Genomic DNA, 17,633 nt, shown 5'->3' with positions numbered 1-17,633 from the left:
TGGAACCGGTTCGGGTTTTCCATTTGAACCCGATTTGTGCACCTCTAGTTCTGACTTTGTTATAGCGTCCCATGCGTAAGAGGGCATTATATGGACCGATAAAGGCCCTACACCACCCACTGAGGCATTATAGAGGTGTGAAGGAGTAAGAGGATTTTATACTAGCACCCCCCATATGTGTCTTAAAGTGGTAATAATTAAAGGAATATTAACCATTATCCATTAGGGGTGTTCTTCGGGTTTGTTTTTCGGGTTTTTTTGATCGGGTTATTCGGGTTTCAAAGTTTTAAATCTTGACCCGAAACCCAACCCAAATCTGTCACAGGTTTTTCGGGTTCGGGTAATTCGGGTTCGGGTTTTTTCGGGTTGAGTTAATCGGGTTTCGAGTATCCCAAAAAACAAACAAAAGAAAAAAAAAACAAAAAAAATTGAAAACTACAATGTTAAAATTAAAACAACATATTATTCTTTGCTTATAATAATCAAATAACAAACAAATATAATTTGATAAAACAATTCAAAAGAAGAGTAAAACTAACTCGAGCCTTAATCGTATTCAATTGGGCGTGATTTGGTTGTTCGATTCGGTTACTATTAGTAATATAACAGAAAATATAAATTAATAATAAACAATCGATCCATAATAGCTATAATGACAACAATCGATTAGAGCTAGATTATGATAACTTTAGTGGCTAAGACTTAGCTTATTATACATAAAAATATATTTAATTTTAAAACTAGAAGTTTATTCGGGTTTTTCGGGTTGATCCGAAACTTATAAATCAAACCCAAGAACCAACCCAAATTACTTCGGTTCGGGTTCGGATTAGTCTTTTCTCGGGTTCGGGTTCGGGTTCTTCGGGTCGGGTTAGTTCGGGTTCGGGTGCGGGTTTTTTTAGGTCGAGTTTCGGGTAAAAGTGACCGCCCTATTATCCATGACCTAAACTTATAAATAATGAAATTTCATCTCAACTTAATTTTGCTAAAATAATGATTCTAAACAAAACCCTTTTTAGTTATGATTTGTTATTTCTAAATGGGTTAAGATTTAATCAACTGACATTGTTACAAAAGAAAATGCATACCATCATTTTTAATAATGTAATTTTGACATTTTACATTGCAACAAGTTGCAAATGTAATAGTGCTACTTAAGTTTAATCCAGAAATTCATAAAACAGCATATAACATATTAATATAAACCCTCTTCTACTTCTCCCTTCCAACCTTGATCAATATAAAGGCTTTGATTTTGATTACATTAATTTCTTAAATGTGACAAAAAACAACGCTATTGTATAATTGCAAAAATGATAAAAACAAATGCAACAAACTAAATGAACCAGAGAAGTGTAATACAACTGTGAAATTCAAATTCAGAAATATCCACACGCAAAACCGCCCGTTCTCATAAAGCAAAAAACACATATGCATAGAACAAAGTAAATAAATAGATGATCAATTATATACGCACCGATCATACCATATACGCATTATACTACGCAAAGTCCCCAAAAAAACCCTAGTATATTCATAGCAATCCCATCATATCACCCGACCAACTACTCTTTAGCATTTTCAGCTTGAAGCAGACCCTCACGAATCTGTGAAGCAATGTCTTTAACTGCACCCGGACCATGAGGAAGAAACACAGCATTAGACTTTGATGAAGCCCCAATATCTTTCATGGTATCAAAGTACTGAGTCAGCAAAACCATATCCATAACCTCTTTGGCTGATGTTCCAGGCACGTTTTCAGAAAACGCAAGCACACTGTCCCTCAAACCGTCCACTATCGCTTGTCTCTGTCTAGCAATACCCAACCCAGACAAATACTTGGATTCCGCTTCCCCTTCTGCCCGCTTAATTTGCAGAATCTTTTCACCTTCCGCCTTCTCATTTGCAGCAACTCTCATTCTAGCAGCTGTTATTACAGTTGACATATTATTTTCCGACATGCCATTATATCAATCATTGATGTAACAGAGTCAATTAAATTAAGTACCTGCATTGATCTCATTCATGGATCGTTTCACGTGTTGATCAGGTTCTATATCGACAATCAAAGTTTGCACAATCTCAAAACCATAACCCGACATCGCCTGAAACATAAGAAACATGTTTAAAATGAATACAGAAAAGTAATATTAACTTATTAAGTATTACCTTCTCAAGCTCGTCTTCCACACCTTTGGCTATGTCATTTTTCTGCAGAAAAACATCATCCAATAGCAGCTTTGGTACACTAGCCCTAATTACTAACAACATAAATAAAATGCCATTAAATGATAACAATCATTATTAATCAAAAGCAACACAAGATAACACAAAATATTTGGCATCTTACCATCGAATACATAAGCTTGAATCTGTTGCTTTGTGTTTGAGAGCTTATAGAAAGCATCAGCAGCCTTATCAGAAAAGGCGCGGTATTGTATGGAAGCAACCACAGTAACAAACACATTATCCTGAAATGACATCGAAACAATCCAATCAAACACATGCATAAAACAGGAAAACAATAGAATTTTGGTAATATTACTAGGTATGATCATTGAAGGTCAATAAAGAAACAGTAACAGAACCTTTGTTTTTGTTTCACAGCTAACATCAAGTTGATTGACACGCAGCGACAGTTGACCAGCCAACTGATACCCCAAGCACCAAGGTAAGCAGTGACAACCAGGTTGAAGAACATCATCAAACTTGCCAAAATGTTCTTTCACGGCTACATTAGACTGATCCACTTGAATGCATCCGAGAGCTTGACCCATGATTCAAATCTGGAAACAAAATGGCATAAATAAAAAGATTCACTTATGCCTTTATAAACAAACTTTTCGTTCCATTTTATACATCAAATGATCAAACTAAAACTTTAAACACTGACTTTATCATCCGACCCTTCAAGAAAAAAGCAACCCGAAACCGAAAAAGCCAAAAAAACCAAACTGACATAACCTAACCGAAACAAAAACGGCAGTTTGGTTTGGTTTCGGTTTTGTGTATAATTAAAACCCAAAAAACCTAGCCGAACTTATAGAAAAAAGCAACCCCAAATATTTTAACGCTTTACCCCAAATAATTTAGCACAAATATATAATAATAAAATAAATTATCAACTAACCAAAATTAGGCCTAAATTCATTACTTTTAGCCAAGGTTGCAAAAGTCGCAAGGCGGACCCTAGGCAGCCGACTGGGGAGTTAGGAGTACTCTGAGAGTACTCGAATATGGTAAATATAAAGAAAATTAATTTTTGGACATTATATATTTGTCAAAATAAGCATAAATCATGTCAAAAGGGTACCCTAGCCCGACTTTTTACCAACTTTTAGAAATTCCTAGCCCGACTTTTGACCACCTAACCTGACTTTTAACCGACTTTTAGAAACTCCTAGCCCGACTTTTGACCTCCTAACCCGACTTTGACCGCCTCCGACTAATCCAAGCCGACTTAAAAAAAGTCTCCAAGGTAGGGGTCCGAGGACCGACTAGTCGACCTTGGAATCCGACTTTTACAACACTGCTTTTAGCCAACTTAGGCACAAAATATTTAATCCCTAACAGAAAAATCGAAAAGACTGAAACCAAACCCAACTAAAAAACGCAAAAACCGAAACCCAACAGTTTTTAAAAACTCAAAAGGCCCAAATTTTGGTCTTTTAAGCGATTTAGCCGAAAACCGAAGCGACTTGTGCACACAGCTACTTGATCATTAAGGGGAAAACATTTTTGTATAAGTAGCAGTTGCCTCCTACTTTTATCATCACAACACTTATTATATCTACGCGTATACTGAAATCGAAAAACCGTATCTCAAATGTACGGAGTAACGGAGACACAGTTAATTTTCATTCCATTAAAACCCTGGAATTCAAAACCATAAAAAAATTCAGAATAATCAGAAAACCCAATTTATTAATAAAAACTAAATTAATAATCGACGTGAAATTACGTAATAAAAAAACCTGAAAATGAAAATGAAACTTGATACGCAACAAATAGTAACATAAAAAAAGGTTGAATTAAGCTTACAGTGAGTGATTAGGGTTTGAAGATGATTTGAGATCTGAGTGTGTGTATGCAGAGGAGACTTGATTTCTTCCGCCGTAGGGATGGATGAGTGAGGACCACGCTACTGTTAAAAAGACCATAATACCCCTGAAAGGCCTATCCAGTATTAGGGTTGTTCACGAGTCGAGCCAGGGTGTTTTTGAGCTCGAGCTCGAAATTAAATGGGGCAACTTAGTTAGGATATAGCTTGATTTTGAAGTTAAACGAGCCGAGCTAGTCAATTTTGGCACGGTTACAAAAATGATCCAGATCAGCTAAGAGCATTCTCATCCCATCCTCTATCTTCAAACAAAAAATTACACTAAAACTCATTTTATTTTCTCTCTCCATTTCAATTAAATAATACTTTTTATACCATTTATTATTACTTTTTCTCTTTCCTTTACTCACAACCACTTTCAAAATATATTAAAAAATTATAGAGGATGAACAGTAACTTTTCAAATATTCAGAAATATCACTACTTTTTCTAAAATATAAAAACTCTTCACTCACAACACCCTAAATCACTCTCTAAATTATAAAAACACCCCTCACATAATATGAGGGGTTGGATGAGAATGCTCTAAGGATGTTTCAAATCAAATTTTTATAGTTAGTTTTAATCGAGCTTTTTTCGAGCGAGCCACGAGCATCGAGCTTTTTAAACAGCCCTATCCGGTATCCACGATTGCTACAGTGCGAATAAGTTGATAGAAAACTTTATATTGGCTCATGGTTATACAATTTATTTATTTATTTATTTTGTAATCATCAGCCTACCAACTTAATGTCATGTTACATGTAGCCATCGAAACAGTTATCCTTATTGGGATCCTTCTAGATCATAAACAAACCCAAGAGTTTCGACCCATAGACATTAAGTTGTGGTTATTTATTTTTTCGGGTGACCATCTTATAGTTCGTTGTCAAATGGAACATTACATTTTTAATTAAAAAACAATCAAACGATTTACAATGAAGTGGCAGGTAAGCGGACAACAAGTGGCAGGTAAACGGACAACAAACAACCAGTATTCATTGTTAGGTAAAATTGTTGGTTTCGGCTCATTTTGAATCGTTCAATGAGTTGTTGGATTACCATGTTTATACAAGAACAATAAGTTGGAGAAACGTAAGCGATTTCAAAACAAAACGCTGAAAAAATTATATATTTAAGTTATAAAAGGAAAATAAAATAGAATTAAAATTAATTGTATTAATATAATATTCAAAACAAACGTTGAAAATTTTAATTTTGTTATATTGGATTTTTGCATAATCGAGTTTGATTTTTAGGCACTTGGCATTTTCTGATTGGATTAAAATCTAGTCAGGTGATGATTAAAATCCAAGTTAGTAGTCATTTTTATAATGGATATTCTTCAAAGTTAACCGTTCAAATGAATAAAATGTTAACTTCAATGAAGTAAAAAGAATATTTTAGAAATTTTCCCTTGATGAAACCTTGTTCTTATATGTAAACTAGGATTCATGGCCCTCGTGTTGCGCCGGTTATATGATATTTTGTCGTTGGAGTTGTATCCGTAAGTCACGCGTTGACTCGTAGAGGTGATAGAAATTTGATACGTACCGGTATTTATAGTCACTGAAGACTAATCATATCAAAGTTGAAGCCGAATCATTAAACCGAAAAAAATAAACCTAAAAATGTTAGAAACGCATACACGAATTACAAAACATAGTTTAAAACTTAATTTATAATTAATTTAGTAAGATCATTTGGATTAATTATTTATTTATATTGTGCATTGTCGTTTTAATGTTATAATTAAAACCAAATAATTTGAGAAAGAGAAAGAATGTCAGGCACAAATATCTTTACTCTCTCTCTCATAGATATATTTTTTTTTAAATATGGTATTGGTTGGTAAAAGATACGATAGTGTTAATAAGCGAAGAGATGCTATTCCTGAAATGTTATAAATCAGATTGGTAAAGTTGGTTGGGAAAAGATACAATACGTGTTAATAGGTGAAGAGATGTTATTCCCGAAATGTTATGAATCAGAAATATACATTAGGTTGTTGTAGTGCATTCATAAGAGCATTCTCATTCCACTCTCTATCTTCAAACCTGAAGAAACACTAAGTGACCCGGGGCAGATTATAGATAATCTGGGGGTTAAGTAATGTTTCCCACGAGGATGAGGTCTAGCAGAGAAGGTTGTTCTTCAGGGGACCTGCAAAACAGACACCGTAAGCTCGTCACTGAGAAGGGGAGGGTTCCTCCTTGTGACCACCCTCCGGCGTGAGAATCAGACTAGATTGCTCTGAATATAAGTGTATATTAAGAGATTGCTAGATAAGATTGAGATATCCGGTGATGTCCTTACCATTCCAAAGCGTTGGAGTATTTATAGCCAAAGGTAGGTTTCCTAGAAGGTACAGCCGGCTGAATAGTATTCATGTTCCACCAACAGTGGACTACGCACAGGCCATGCTGGTTGGTGGATAGGCTACGGCCGACAGTAAAGGTCGGCTGTACACTGTTCCTTTACTGCCGGCTACGCACTGTTCCACCAACTATAGGCTGCGCACGTCCCATCGTAAGGGTTGGTGAGTAGGCAGCGGCTAATAGTGACAAACAGTACTAGAGGGTGCTCCTCCTCGTATTGTTGTCGGTGAGCTGTCACCCTGTGATTGGTTCATGGGCTGCTCTGGTCAAATTGTCTGTTCCGCCCATACCTTAGTAGGTATAGTACGAAAGACCTTCCAGAAGCATACGGACTGGCTCATTTAGGCGGGAGTATTCCCGCCTTGCTCATTCCTTCATGTGACTACTGAAGTAGCGAATGCCTTGTGCGTGTAGCCTTGCTGTTAGTGCGGGTAGCCTTCCCTGATGGCTTGTATCCGCAGCTGCGGGAACAGGCGGGGTACTTCACCATTGGGAGGCTTTCCCTGCGGGTACAGCTGGCGTACTGCGCGTAAGGTTCTCTGAGCATGGTGGGTCCTGCTGGAGCAGTTGGTCATTGCGCAGACGTCCCTATTCAAGGTGAGTCTTGCGGGTCCAACTGGGCTCTGCTGGGACCTACCTCTTCAAGTCCCCCCAGTCCAATGTTCTTCTCATGAATTATTAATAAGTGAGGTGAACTTTTGGACTTAGCAAGGGGTTTTGAAAAGGGTTTAGTTTTTAGGTTTTCCGTGGTGATTCTTCCCGCGGTTTTCCTGATGTCACGCAGAAATTCCCGACTTTTCTGCTTGATCTTTGGGTGTGAAGCGGGTAGGTTTGTAACCTCCTCGCACGTCAGGAGCGTTGAATCCCATTTGTGTGGATTCTCCATGGGGTTTTGGTAGTTTTCAACATATTGATCAATTATGCTAAAACCACCAATCCCATCATGGAGTTTCAAACAATATAGTTCTCGACGTTCCCGTCATGCGGGGATGTTACTCCCATTTCCGCAAGCATGGCCCAGAAGATCCTTCTTGGTTTGAATTCCCTGCAGAGTGCTACATATGTGAAGGGTTTTGTCTTGACACTGTACCCGCACTCGTCTTACGGTTACTTTACTTCCAAGGTATTCCTGGCGTCAATTCCCTGCGGGTGCTAAGTATGTGAAGGGTTTTGCCTTGACACTGTACCCGCACCCGTCTTATGGTTACTTGGTTGCCAAGGTAAGGGGTATTTTCCCGCCTACTTTTGAATCTTTTTTGAATTTTTTTGAAATTCGAAGAGTTGGTGAAAGGATAAGAACAGTCCAAACCTCTGAAACGTCGTGCGACGGTTTCTTCTGACTGTGTCAGGACGTGCAGGAAGTTATGGTAACGTGACAGTACCTGGTCATTCCAGTCGCTTTTTTCAGGCGCGTTGGCCCGTTTTTTCTGGCGCGTGGCCGCGAAATTAATGGTATGCGTCCTTTCAACAGCTGTTGCCAGCTTGCTTTTTGCCACGTGTCATAGTTTCATTGCACCTTCGATTTCTCTCTCCTCCGCATTAAATTCATCGCATTAATTGCGATTAGTATATAAAGGGGGAGAGGGTTCTTTGTAATTCACACTTTCACTTTTCTCTTCATCTTCATAACGATTTCCGATGAATACTCAACTTTTCAGTCGAGCCTTTTCTCGAAATCGTTTTCTTTCATCTGCAATATGTCGTCTTTTGATCTTGAGTCTACAGCCGACGACAAGAGTACTGCTGGCGAGTGCCAGTGTGCTTTGCCTGTCGATCTGTACCAGTATGTGGTCAGGAAGTTCATGCTCGAGTCTCTCGAGCCTGAGTTTCCTGAACCCCATCAGACAGTGTACGATGCCCCCAGAGGCAAGATCGGGGTATATGCTGCATTCTTTGTTTATGGGAATCTTAGGTTCCCATTGACAAAGTTTGTTTACCGTGTCCTGGAGAGGCACGGTGTGCACCTGACCGAGGTGCAGCCGATGGCGATTGCCAAGATTCGGCACTTCGAGTGGGTGTGCCGGATTCTGGGCATTGAGCCCTATGTTGACCGCCTGATGACCTTCTACACTTGGAGGTGCATCCAGGGGTGGTATACATTGATAACCCGGATTAAGGGTTTGAAAATCTGCGCAACCGAGCGCAGTCTTCGCTCGTGGAAGCGGGAGTTCTTCTACATCTCCGCTCGCGCCATCCCACTTGCCATGAAATTCAAGAACGGGCAAGCACTTCCCAGCCTTCACGCCTCCAACTACGAGGAGGCGGAATGGTTTTCGAAGATATCCCGGGTCCAATCTCCGGTTTACTGGTTTGCGGAGTCCGGGATGGTGATGTTGGGGATGAGCCGGGTGTGGAAGGAGGCGGATGCGCAAAAGATCCCTATCGTCCTTGAATACGGTTCGAATTCTGTTCCTTACGGTATGCTTTGTTTCTTTTTATTGATTCTGAATTTCTTCTAACTTTTTTCCTGTTTATTTCAGAGGGGAATGACTTGCAGTCGCTCCTGAACCCGCGGGAGGCTGACGGTCCCGCTCGGATGGGTACTCGCGCTCTAGACGAGCACGAGTTGCCCATCCTAGAACAAACGGCGGATCGGTTCGTGGAGGTCTACCCGCTAGGCCACGAGATCCTGAGCGCCAGGCGGCCAGGTAAGGCGCTATTCAACCCTCGACCCCTCAATGTTGAAACCTCTGCTGGAATTCCTCTAATCGTATGTTCTGATGAGGAATCCGCAGATGGTCCTCCGTTGGTGCGGAAGAAGAAGGCTGCCGGCGGGAAGGGGAAGGAGAAGGTGGCCTCCACTGCCGATCCGGCGCCTCGGTCTGATTCGGAGACCGAGAGCGAAGAGGTGGCGGGGAATCCCGGTGGTGATAAGACCACCGCTCCGGAGGCTGCGACTGTCACCTCCGGAGAGCCCAAGAAGACGACGGTGATCGGCGCAAAGAGGCCGGCTCCATCGGGTTCATCCCCGCCTCTCCGTACCTTTAGGCTCAAGAAAACCCGTAAGTACAAACTTCCTTTCTTTAACTTCATAGCTTAATATCATTAACACTTATCTTCTTTACGCAGGCGTGGATGTTGACGCATTCCAGGGTGGAGCGAAGAGGAGTACTTCTCCGCCAATGACGGTAGGCTTGGTCACACTACCTGAGGCGACGACCCAGGCGCCTGCGCCTGCTTCCGCTGGTTCAGTTGCTCACTCCTTTGAGCCGACTGTTCCAGCTGTGACGACGTCACCGCCGGCTGTGAGTGCTATTTTTACAGCATCTTTCACCGAGCCGGCGGTTACTATTGCTGCGGATTCCGCAGCGGCCACCGCGGCGGCCGCCACCATGCCTCCTCCGTCATCGGCAACAACGGCCGATCCTTCAGGTATGCATGGGGCGTATCGCCAAACTCTGCCACCTTCCCATCTGCCTGACCTCTTGGATGGATTTCCCTTGGGTTCAGGTGATGGGTTCGGCGGCTATCGGCCTGTTATTGACCCTACAGGTGCGTAGGGTTCTTTTGGCCTATTTTATATTTTTCAATCATCTTTTCCTAACTGCTCTTTGTTTTTTGCAGTGTCGGATTCCAATGAAGTGTATGTTCCACGATGGAACATTCGCCGAGGAACAACCCTTCGCACACCTGTGGAGTGCGTGGAGTGGGCTCGTCACGCTGCTCCCAGTGGTGCGTTGGGGGAAGCCATGGCTAGCTACCAGGAGGGTAGGCTAAGCAATGAGCTTCGGGTTCTCCTGGCCCGGATGCAGCCGCGCGTCGAGCTGCTTTGTCGTGAAAACGACAAGTTAAAAGCAGCTCGCCTTCAGGAAGTAGCTCAGGCGCGGGCTGTCCGGGAGGAGAATAGGAGGCTTTCCGCCGCAACGGCGGAGAAGGAGAAGGCGTTCAAGGCCCTTGAAGTCGAGGTTCAGGCCCGTTTCGAGGCTCGCTCCAAGGCTGCCCAAGCTGTTAATGAACAGCTTCGGCTAGCTAAGGAGACTGCTAGGAACGCGACTGAAAGGGCCACCAAGGCTGAAGCTGTTGCTGAGCCTCTACGCCTGGAGAATGAAGAGCTTAAAGCCAAATTAGAGGCTCTCCAGCAGGCTCATGATGCCTTGGCGATGGAGGACGCTAAGAAGCTCCAAGAAATCCTGGACCAGAGGGGGGTGCTTGACCATACCGAGCGTAAGCTAAAGGGCGTCGAAAAGGCTGCGGCTAAAGATGTGTTGCTTGCCAACCTCAACAAAAGTGAAGCCGAACGCGCCCGTAACGAAGCTCAAGCTGTCCTCCAAGAAGCTCTGGTTGCCAAGAAATGGCTTCTTCGAGAAGCGTTGTCTCAGGTATGTTTAGCTTCATGTCTTCACGCTTTTCTTTGTAAATAGAAAAGGTTCTGATAGGTTCTGATACTTGTATTTTTTTTTCTTTGTAGGTTGTGCATCAGGTCTTCTCAGAGACGTCTTATGACGATGCTTTGAGCGCAGCTCTTAACGCTTCTCATGAGGATGAGGAAAAGGCCGGCTTCTTGCTTGGTCTAGGGTTCGTTGAGAAAGGCATCCCGCCTTCCAACTTCCCTTTGTATGATGTGGATACTGAAGCTTTTTACGACAAAGCAGTGAACCAGTATGCCGCCTTCCCACATCCGGTGGTGGAGAAGGTGAACGAAGTCGCTGCTGCTGATGATGGGCTAACTATTCTTAAAGCCTTCCTTGAACCACCACGCTCTACTGATGGAGCGGGTCCAAGTGGAAGTGGTCCTGAAGCTTGATTCTAAAGATCCCTTTCCACCATTAGCGTAGATTTTTGCTTTTGTATAGCTTTGTAATATTTGAATTTGATGAAATAAAGATTGTGTTAGTTCTTTGCCTTGTTTATTTTACGCATATTTTGATCTAACTTAGCAATTCCTTTAGTACTTAGATAAGTTAACTTTTTAACGTGGTAAATTATAAGTTTGTTTCGCTTCCTCTTTCATGATTGTGCGGGTATGACCGTCACTTACACTTAGTAGGATGGCTTAACTTTACTTATATCTGACCTGCGTGGAAGTTTTCCTCATCTTTTCATTTGAAATTTTCTAAGTGTTCAGAATAAGTTAACCTTTGAACGTGGTAGATGATAGGTTGAAGTTTTGCTTCCTTGTTCGTGATTGTGCGGGTAAGACCGTCACTTGCACTTACAAGGATGGCTAAACTTTACTTACATCTGACCTGCGTGTAGGTTTTCCTTAAAACTTGAGATTTTTAGCATTGTGTTTATGCGGGTTTTGCCGCCTTCCACACGTAACGACTTACTTCTTCCCCCATTTATGCGGTGAATACCGGCACATCAATGTGGGAAGTTCATAAGTATAAAGGTAAGGCTATCAACACATTGTGAAAGGAGAATCATTTCCATTAGAAGTGGCTCTAGGCCTTTTCTTTACAAGTTTGGAATTGATCTACATATAACATTTGCGTAATTGAGCTCCATTCCATGTTCTTGGGATGGGAGTGCCATCGAGCCTTTCGAGCCGATATGCGCCCTTTCCCAGGACTTCTTTGATAATGTACGGCCCTTCCCAGACGGGGGCCAGCTTTCCTGGGCGTTCTTGGTTCGAAGCCTCGTTGTTACGCAGTATGTAGTCTCCTACATTGAAGTTGCAGAGTTTTACCCGCGTGTTGTAGTACTTTTGCATTTGTCGCTTGTAGTTCTCTTCACGCCCTGCGGCTAAGTCTCTGCGTTCCTCGGTTAGCATAAGGTCTAACCGTCTTTCCGCATCATTGTCTTCTGGCTGAATCAAGACCCTTGGTGAGGGTAAACCAATTTCGACCGGGACCATGGCTTCAGTGCCATAAGTGAGACTGAACGGGGTTTCTCCCGTACTGGCCTTCTTCAGCGTTCTGTTTGCCCAAAGGACGTGCGGAAGCTCGTCCACCCAGCCGGATCTGTGTTCCAAGAGTCTTTTCTTTATGCCTTCGACGATGCTCTTTTTTGCTCTTTCCACCTCACCATTACCTTGCGGGTGTGCCACTGAGGTAAAGGTGTGGGTGATTTGAAGTTCTTTCAGCCACTGTTGTAGCTTCTTGTCAGCAAAGTTGGTGCCGTTATCGCTCACCAAATTCTGTGGAAGTCCAAAACGACAAATAATAAATTCCCAAATAAATTTTTTTATATGTTTTGCGGTTGTTTGGGCTAATGGTTTTGCTTCTATCCACTTGGTGAAGTAGTCGATGGCTACCACTAGGAACTGAACATTTCCTGCTGCTGTAGGAAATGGGCCTGTCACATCGATGGCCCACTTCTGAAATGGCCATGAAGAGGTGACTGGAACAAGTTCATTCCTCGGGCGGTGCGTGTTGGGTGCGTAAAGCTGGCAAGACCTGCACTTTCTGATGTATGCCAGCGCATCCGTATGCATCCCCGGCCAAAAGTATCCCGCGTTGTTTAGCTTAGCTACAACAGCGCGGGGACCTGCGTGTACTCCACAGATGCCTTCGTGTACTTCCCTTAGGAGGTAGTCAGCATCTTGGTTGTCCACGCATCTTAAGAGTGGGCCAAGAAAGTTACGTCTGTAAAGGATGTCATCGATGAGTTGATAATTCAGTGCTTTACAGCGTAGTTTTCTTGCCTGTGTTTTTGACTCTGGTAGTGTACCTGCTGCAAGGTATTTTATTATTGGTGTCATCCACGTTTCCGTGCCGGTTTGGATGACACAAATTTCCTTGTGCGGGACCGAAGGTGTCTCGAGGAGTTCAATGCGGATATCCTTTCCTAAGTGGGTGAAGGCTAATGATGCAAGCTTGCTTAACGCATCCGCAGATTTGTTTTCACTTCGCTTGACGTGTATGACTTTGCAGTCGTTGAAATCGCGCATAAGGGATTTTGCTTGTGCGAGGTACAGGGCCATTGTGTCGTTCACGGCCGTGTACGTCCCGTTGATTTGATTGGCTACTAACATGGAATCCACGTGGGCTTCAAAGTTTTTCACTCCCATCTTACGCGCAATTCTCAGCCCAGCCAAGAATGCCTCATACTCGGCTTCGTTATTCGTACTTGGAAAGTCCAGTCGAATAGCGTAAGTGTATTCTTGGCCTGCTGGGTTGGTTAGTTTTAGCCCTGCGCCTGAACCCTCGTTACTGGCTGCTCCATCAGTGTAGAGTCGCCAGACATCATTGATGTCTTGTGCTGGAGAGGATTCAGCCTCTTCCTGGCATTCTTTTTCCCGCGATGCAGGTACTTCTGCAATAAAGTCGGCCAGAACCTGGCCTTTTATGGCTGGTCTTGGCTTATACTTTATCGCGTATTCCCCCAACTCAATTGCCCATTTGGCTAGGCGTCCCGATAACTCGGGTTTGCCTAGAACGTTTGCAATTTTAAAGTTGGAGAGAATGGTGATTGGGTGACCCTGGAAATATCGTCTTAACCTGCGTGAAGCGTGTATAAGTGCTAAGACTAACTTTTCGAGGGTAGAGTACCGGGTTTCTACGTCTGTTAGGATACGGCTGACATAATAGATTGGCATCTGGATGCCTTTTCGCTCTACTAGCAGGACTGCCCCGGTTGCTCTATCTGTTGCGGAAAGGTATAGGATTAACTCCTCTCCCGCTTTTGGTGCTGTGAGCGTTGGGAGTTCGATCAAGTGTGACCGAATCTCCTGAAAAGCTGCTTCCGCTTCTGGTGTCCAGCGGAAGTGCGTTTTCTTTAAACAGTTTCTCAACGTTGACACGAAGGGAAACGACTTATCTGCGTGGTTTGCCAAAAAGCGATTAAGTGCCACTAGTCGTCCATTCAGTGTCTGAGCCTGTTTGATGGTAGTAGGTGATTCCATTTTGATAATGGCTTCGACCTTTTCAGTGTTCGCTCTGAAGCCATCTTTAGTGACGATGACCCTCAAGAACTTCCCTTCTTCCATTCCAAAGGCACACTTGCTCGGGTTGAGTTTCATGTTTATCTTCCTGAGCGTGTTGAAAGTCTCTTCGATGTCTTTCAACATCGCTTCTGGGTCAGGGCTTTTGATGACCAAGTCATCCATGTAGACTTCCAAGTTCCTCCCAATTTGGGTATGAAACTGGTTGTCCATCAGGCGTTGGTATGTGGACCCGGCATTCTTAAGTCCGAATGGCATCATTTGGTAACAAAATGTGCCATCGGGCGTCCGAAAAGCGGTTTTGTCCTGATCATCAACTGCCATGTGTATTTGATGGTACCCCTTATACGCGTCCAGGAAGCATTTAAGGCGGAACGGTGCCAACGAATCCACCTTAAGATCAATTTCGGGTAACGGATAACAATCTTTGGGGCATGCTCTGTTCAAGTCCTTGAAATCTATGCACATGCGCCATTGTTTGTTATTCTTCGGTACCATAACGGGATTTGCAACCCAAGTTTGATATCTACTAACGCGTACGATGCCTGCGTCAAGGAGTTCCTTGACTTGTGTTCTACACGCGTTAGTTTGTTCTGGCCCCATTACTCTGCGCTTTTGTACGATCGGCGTAACAGCCGGATCGCATTTGAGCTTATGCTCTGCCTTACTTCGGGGTACACCAGTCATGTCAGCTGGTGTCCACGCGAAGATGTCAGCGTTTTTTTGTAATAAGCGCTTGAGTAAGGTGCGTGTGGGATCAACAATTGTCGGGCCAATGGTGACGGCCTGGTCAGGGTACTTGCCATTGAAGGCCCATCTTTCTGGTTCGGTGATGGTTGGTTTAGCCATCTTTGGTTTAGGTTTAGATGAGACAGATGCGATGCATACCTGGGGAATGCCGGTGATCATCGCTACACCCTCAGCTGTTGGCCATCCCATCATGCCGTGGACTGAGGATACCACGGCGTTGAATCTTGTCATCCCGTCTCTCCCGAAGAGAATGTCGTATGTGTGGTGTGGCTTCCTCATCACGACAAAGTCCACATCTTCTGTGCGGGAGTGTTTCCCATCCGTAAGAGTGACGGGGAAAGATAGGATACCCAGGGGGGTGTTTGTGCTGCCATCAAACCCTTCCATCGAGGCGCAGATCGTTTCCAGGCGTTCCTTGTCTTCGTCATCTAGCTTGTCAAAGAACTGCCTGTACATCACCGTTGACGAGGCGCCGTTGTCAGCAAGAGTGCGAGAAGTGATGTAGTGCCCCAGCTGGCTTTTGATGACGATAGGGCCTTCTTTGCTGGGTCCTCCTGGCACTCGCGGGAAGCGCACCTCAGCTTCCTTCCACGCACATGGTTCTGTCGTTCGCCTTTTTCTTCCTCTGATCTTACCATGAACCATGTTGATGCTGATGTCAACGGGCTTTCGTCCGTTGCCTCGGTACCGGTTGTCGTTTCTTCCTCCCTTCTTGATTGATGCCACCAGGTGTGCCAGTCTTCCATCCTTGACGAATGCTTCAACAATATCCTTCAAGGATGTACACTCTTCCGTACTATGACCTTTTGTCCCGTGGAAGTCACAGGATTTACTCTGATCCGCATTAGGTCGCTGCCGGATCATTGGAGCTTTTGGCCATGGTAGCTTTTCAGTGGCAAATATCTCCGTGACGCTTTTGGTGAGTGGCGTCCACCGGTGCTTTTGGCTTGAAGGGTGTGTGTGATTTCTTCCGCCAACAAGAGGGTGAGAGCTGGATGAGGTGTCAAAGTTTACCCTTGACTGCCAGATACCTAGCTTCCTCTTTTTGTTCTGTCGGGCGATCCGAACATTGTTCTCTCTTGTCCTCTGCGTGTAGAGGTGTGTACTCTGGGGAAGATCCCTTCCCAGTTGCTTTTCCGTCTCGGCAAAGCGCTTTGCCGCCTTCATGATGGCATCCCATGTTGATGGCATGCCATCCTTACCCGTCAATGTGCGGATATGCTCTGGGTATTCGGCGCCTTGGATGAAAGCGGCGCGAACAAGATCTTCACTTATGTTGCCGAGACTTAGCTTTATGGAATTGAAGCGGGTGATGAAGTCTAGTAAAGATTCATCCTCCTCTCTAACGCAGTTGAGGATCGTCCACTGTTCTTCAGTATATTTCCTCTGCTGGCTGAAGTGCTGGCTGAACTTATTCTGAAAGTCCGCCCAATCATATATGTGGTGGACCGGCAAACGATCGAACGATGCCCTGGCCGCTCCGACCAGAGTCATCTGGAACATGTAACACCACGTGGGTTCCGTCCAGTTACTGACGGTTGCCCCCGCAATGAATCTGTTCAAGTGGTCGTCTGGGTCGGATAGACCATCATAAGTGCCAATGTTGGACATTTGTTTGGCACTTCTCGGGGCGATTGCTTCCGCAATGTCCCTTGCGAACTTTGACTTTCCTGCATTTGTAGCAGTTGGTCTAAAGGTTTTGGAGAAGTCACGCGGGTTTCTCTCCGCATTTGTTGGTTTAAAAGCTTCCCCAAAATTCCTTGGTTGGAAGTCCGTTTCCTTACGCTTCCCTTTCGCCTTATGGCGAGGGTTTGCGTCGGTATCGGATTCTTCCCTCTCGTCGTCTGAGTACTCGCACTCACTGTTCATATTGAGATGTTGGCGAGTACTGCCGAATTCGTCATCCTGTTGAACTGAACGCAAGCGTTCGTCCAATTCAGCTTGGAACTCTCTCTGACGTGCTTCGGCCCACGCCTTCACTTGATCTAGTGTTTGGCGAGGGACCCTCGTTCGTTTTTCCAACTGGGCATCAGTGAACCCCAGTGGAATATTTACTGCACTTGCCCCGGCTTGGGTAGTCGGGGTAGTGTTCGTAAGATTTGTATAACCGCCGGTGTTCCCCCCCGTGCTGGGGTTGTGGTTACCGGGGTTTCTTGGTCGATTACTGGCCTTGGGACCGGAGTAACGTTAACCATTTTTTCAGAAATTTTGAAAAAACTAATAATTAGTTCTAGCTTTTATGCACGGATGGCGCCAATGAAGAAACACTAAGTGACCCGGGGCATATTATAGATAATCTGGGGGTTAAGTAATGTTTCCCACGAGGATGAGGTCTAGCAGAGAAGGTTGTTCTTCAGGGGACCTGCAAAACAGACACCGTAAGCTCGTCACTGAGAAGGGGGGGTTTCTCCTTGTGACCACCCTCCGGCGTGAGAATCAGACTAGATTGCTCTGAATATAAGTGTATATTAAGAGATTGCTAGATAAGATTGAGATATCCGGTGATGTCCTTACCATTCCAAAGTGTTGGAGTATTTATAGCCGAAGGTAGGTTTCCTAGAAGGTACAGCCGGCTGAATAG

General features: G+C 44.1%; 1 protein-coding gene across 1 annotated transcript; it reads right to left on the bottom strand.

Moving 5' to 3' along the window:
* Positions 1-1,543: 1,543 nt before the first annotated feature.
* Positions 1,544-2,999, bottom strand: LOC143551138 (hypersensitive-induced response protein 1-like). The gene is made up of 5 exons (XM_077041642.1): positions 2,589-2,999; positions 2,351-2,471; positions 2,170-2,261; positions 2,009-2,105; positions 1,544-1,927 (listed from the first exon to the last, which is right to left on the bottom strand). Exons 1-5 carry the CDS (start codon positions 2,775-2,777, stop codon positions 1,566-1,568), a joined length of 861 nt encoding a protein of 286 aa, XP_076897757.1. The 5' UTR covers positions 2,778-2,999; the 3' UTR covers positions 1,544-1,565.
* Between the last annotated feature and the right edge of the window lie 14,634 nt (positions 3,000-17,633).

The sequence above is a fragment of the Bidens hawaiensis genome, unplaced genomic scaffold (genome assembly GCF_021521415.1).
Source record: "Bidens hawaiensis isolate Kalapana, Puna unplaced genomic scaffold, B.hawaiensis_p1.1 tig00016268_1, whole genome shotgun sequence".
Classification (NCBI taxonomy): Eukaryota; Viridiplantae; Streptophyta; class Magnoliopsida; order Asterales; family Asteraceae; genus Bidens; species Bidens hawaiensis.
The sequence above is the reverse complement of the archived record's forward strand: the minus strand, read 5'-3'. Positions and strand labels throughout refer to the sequence as shown.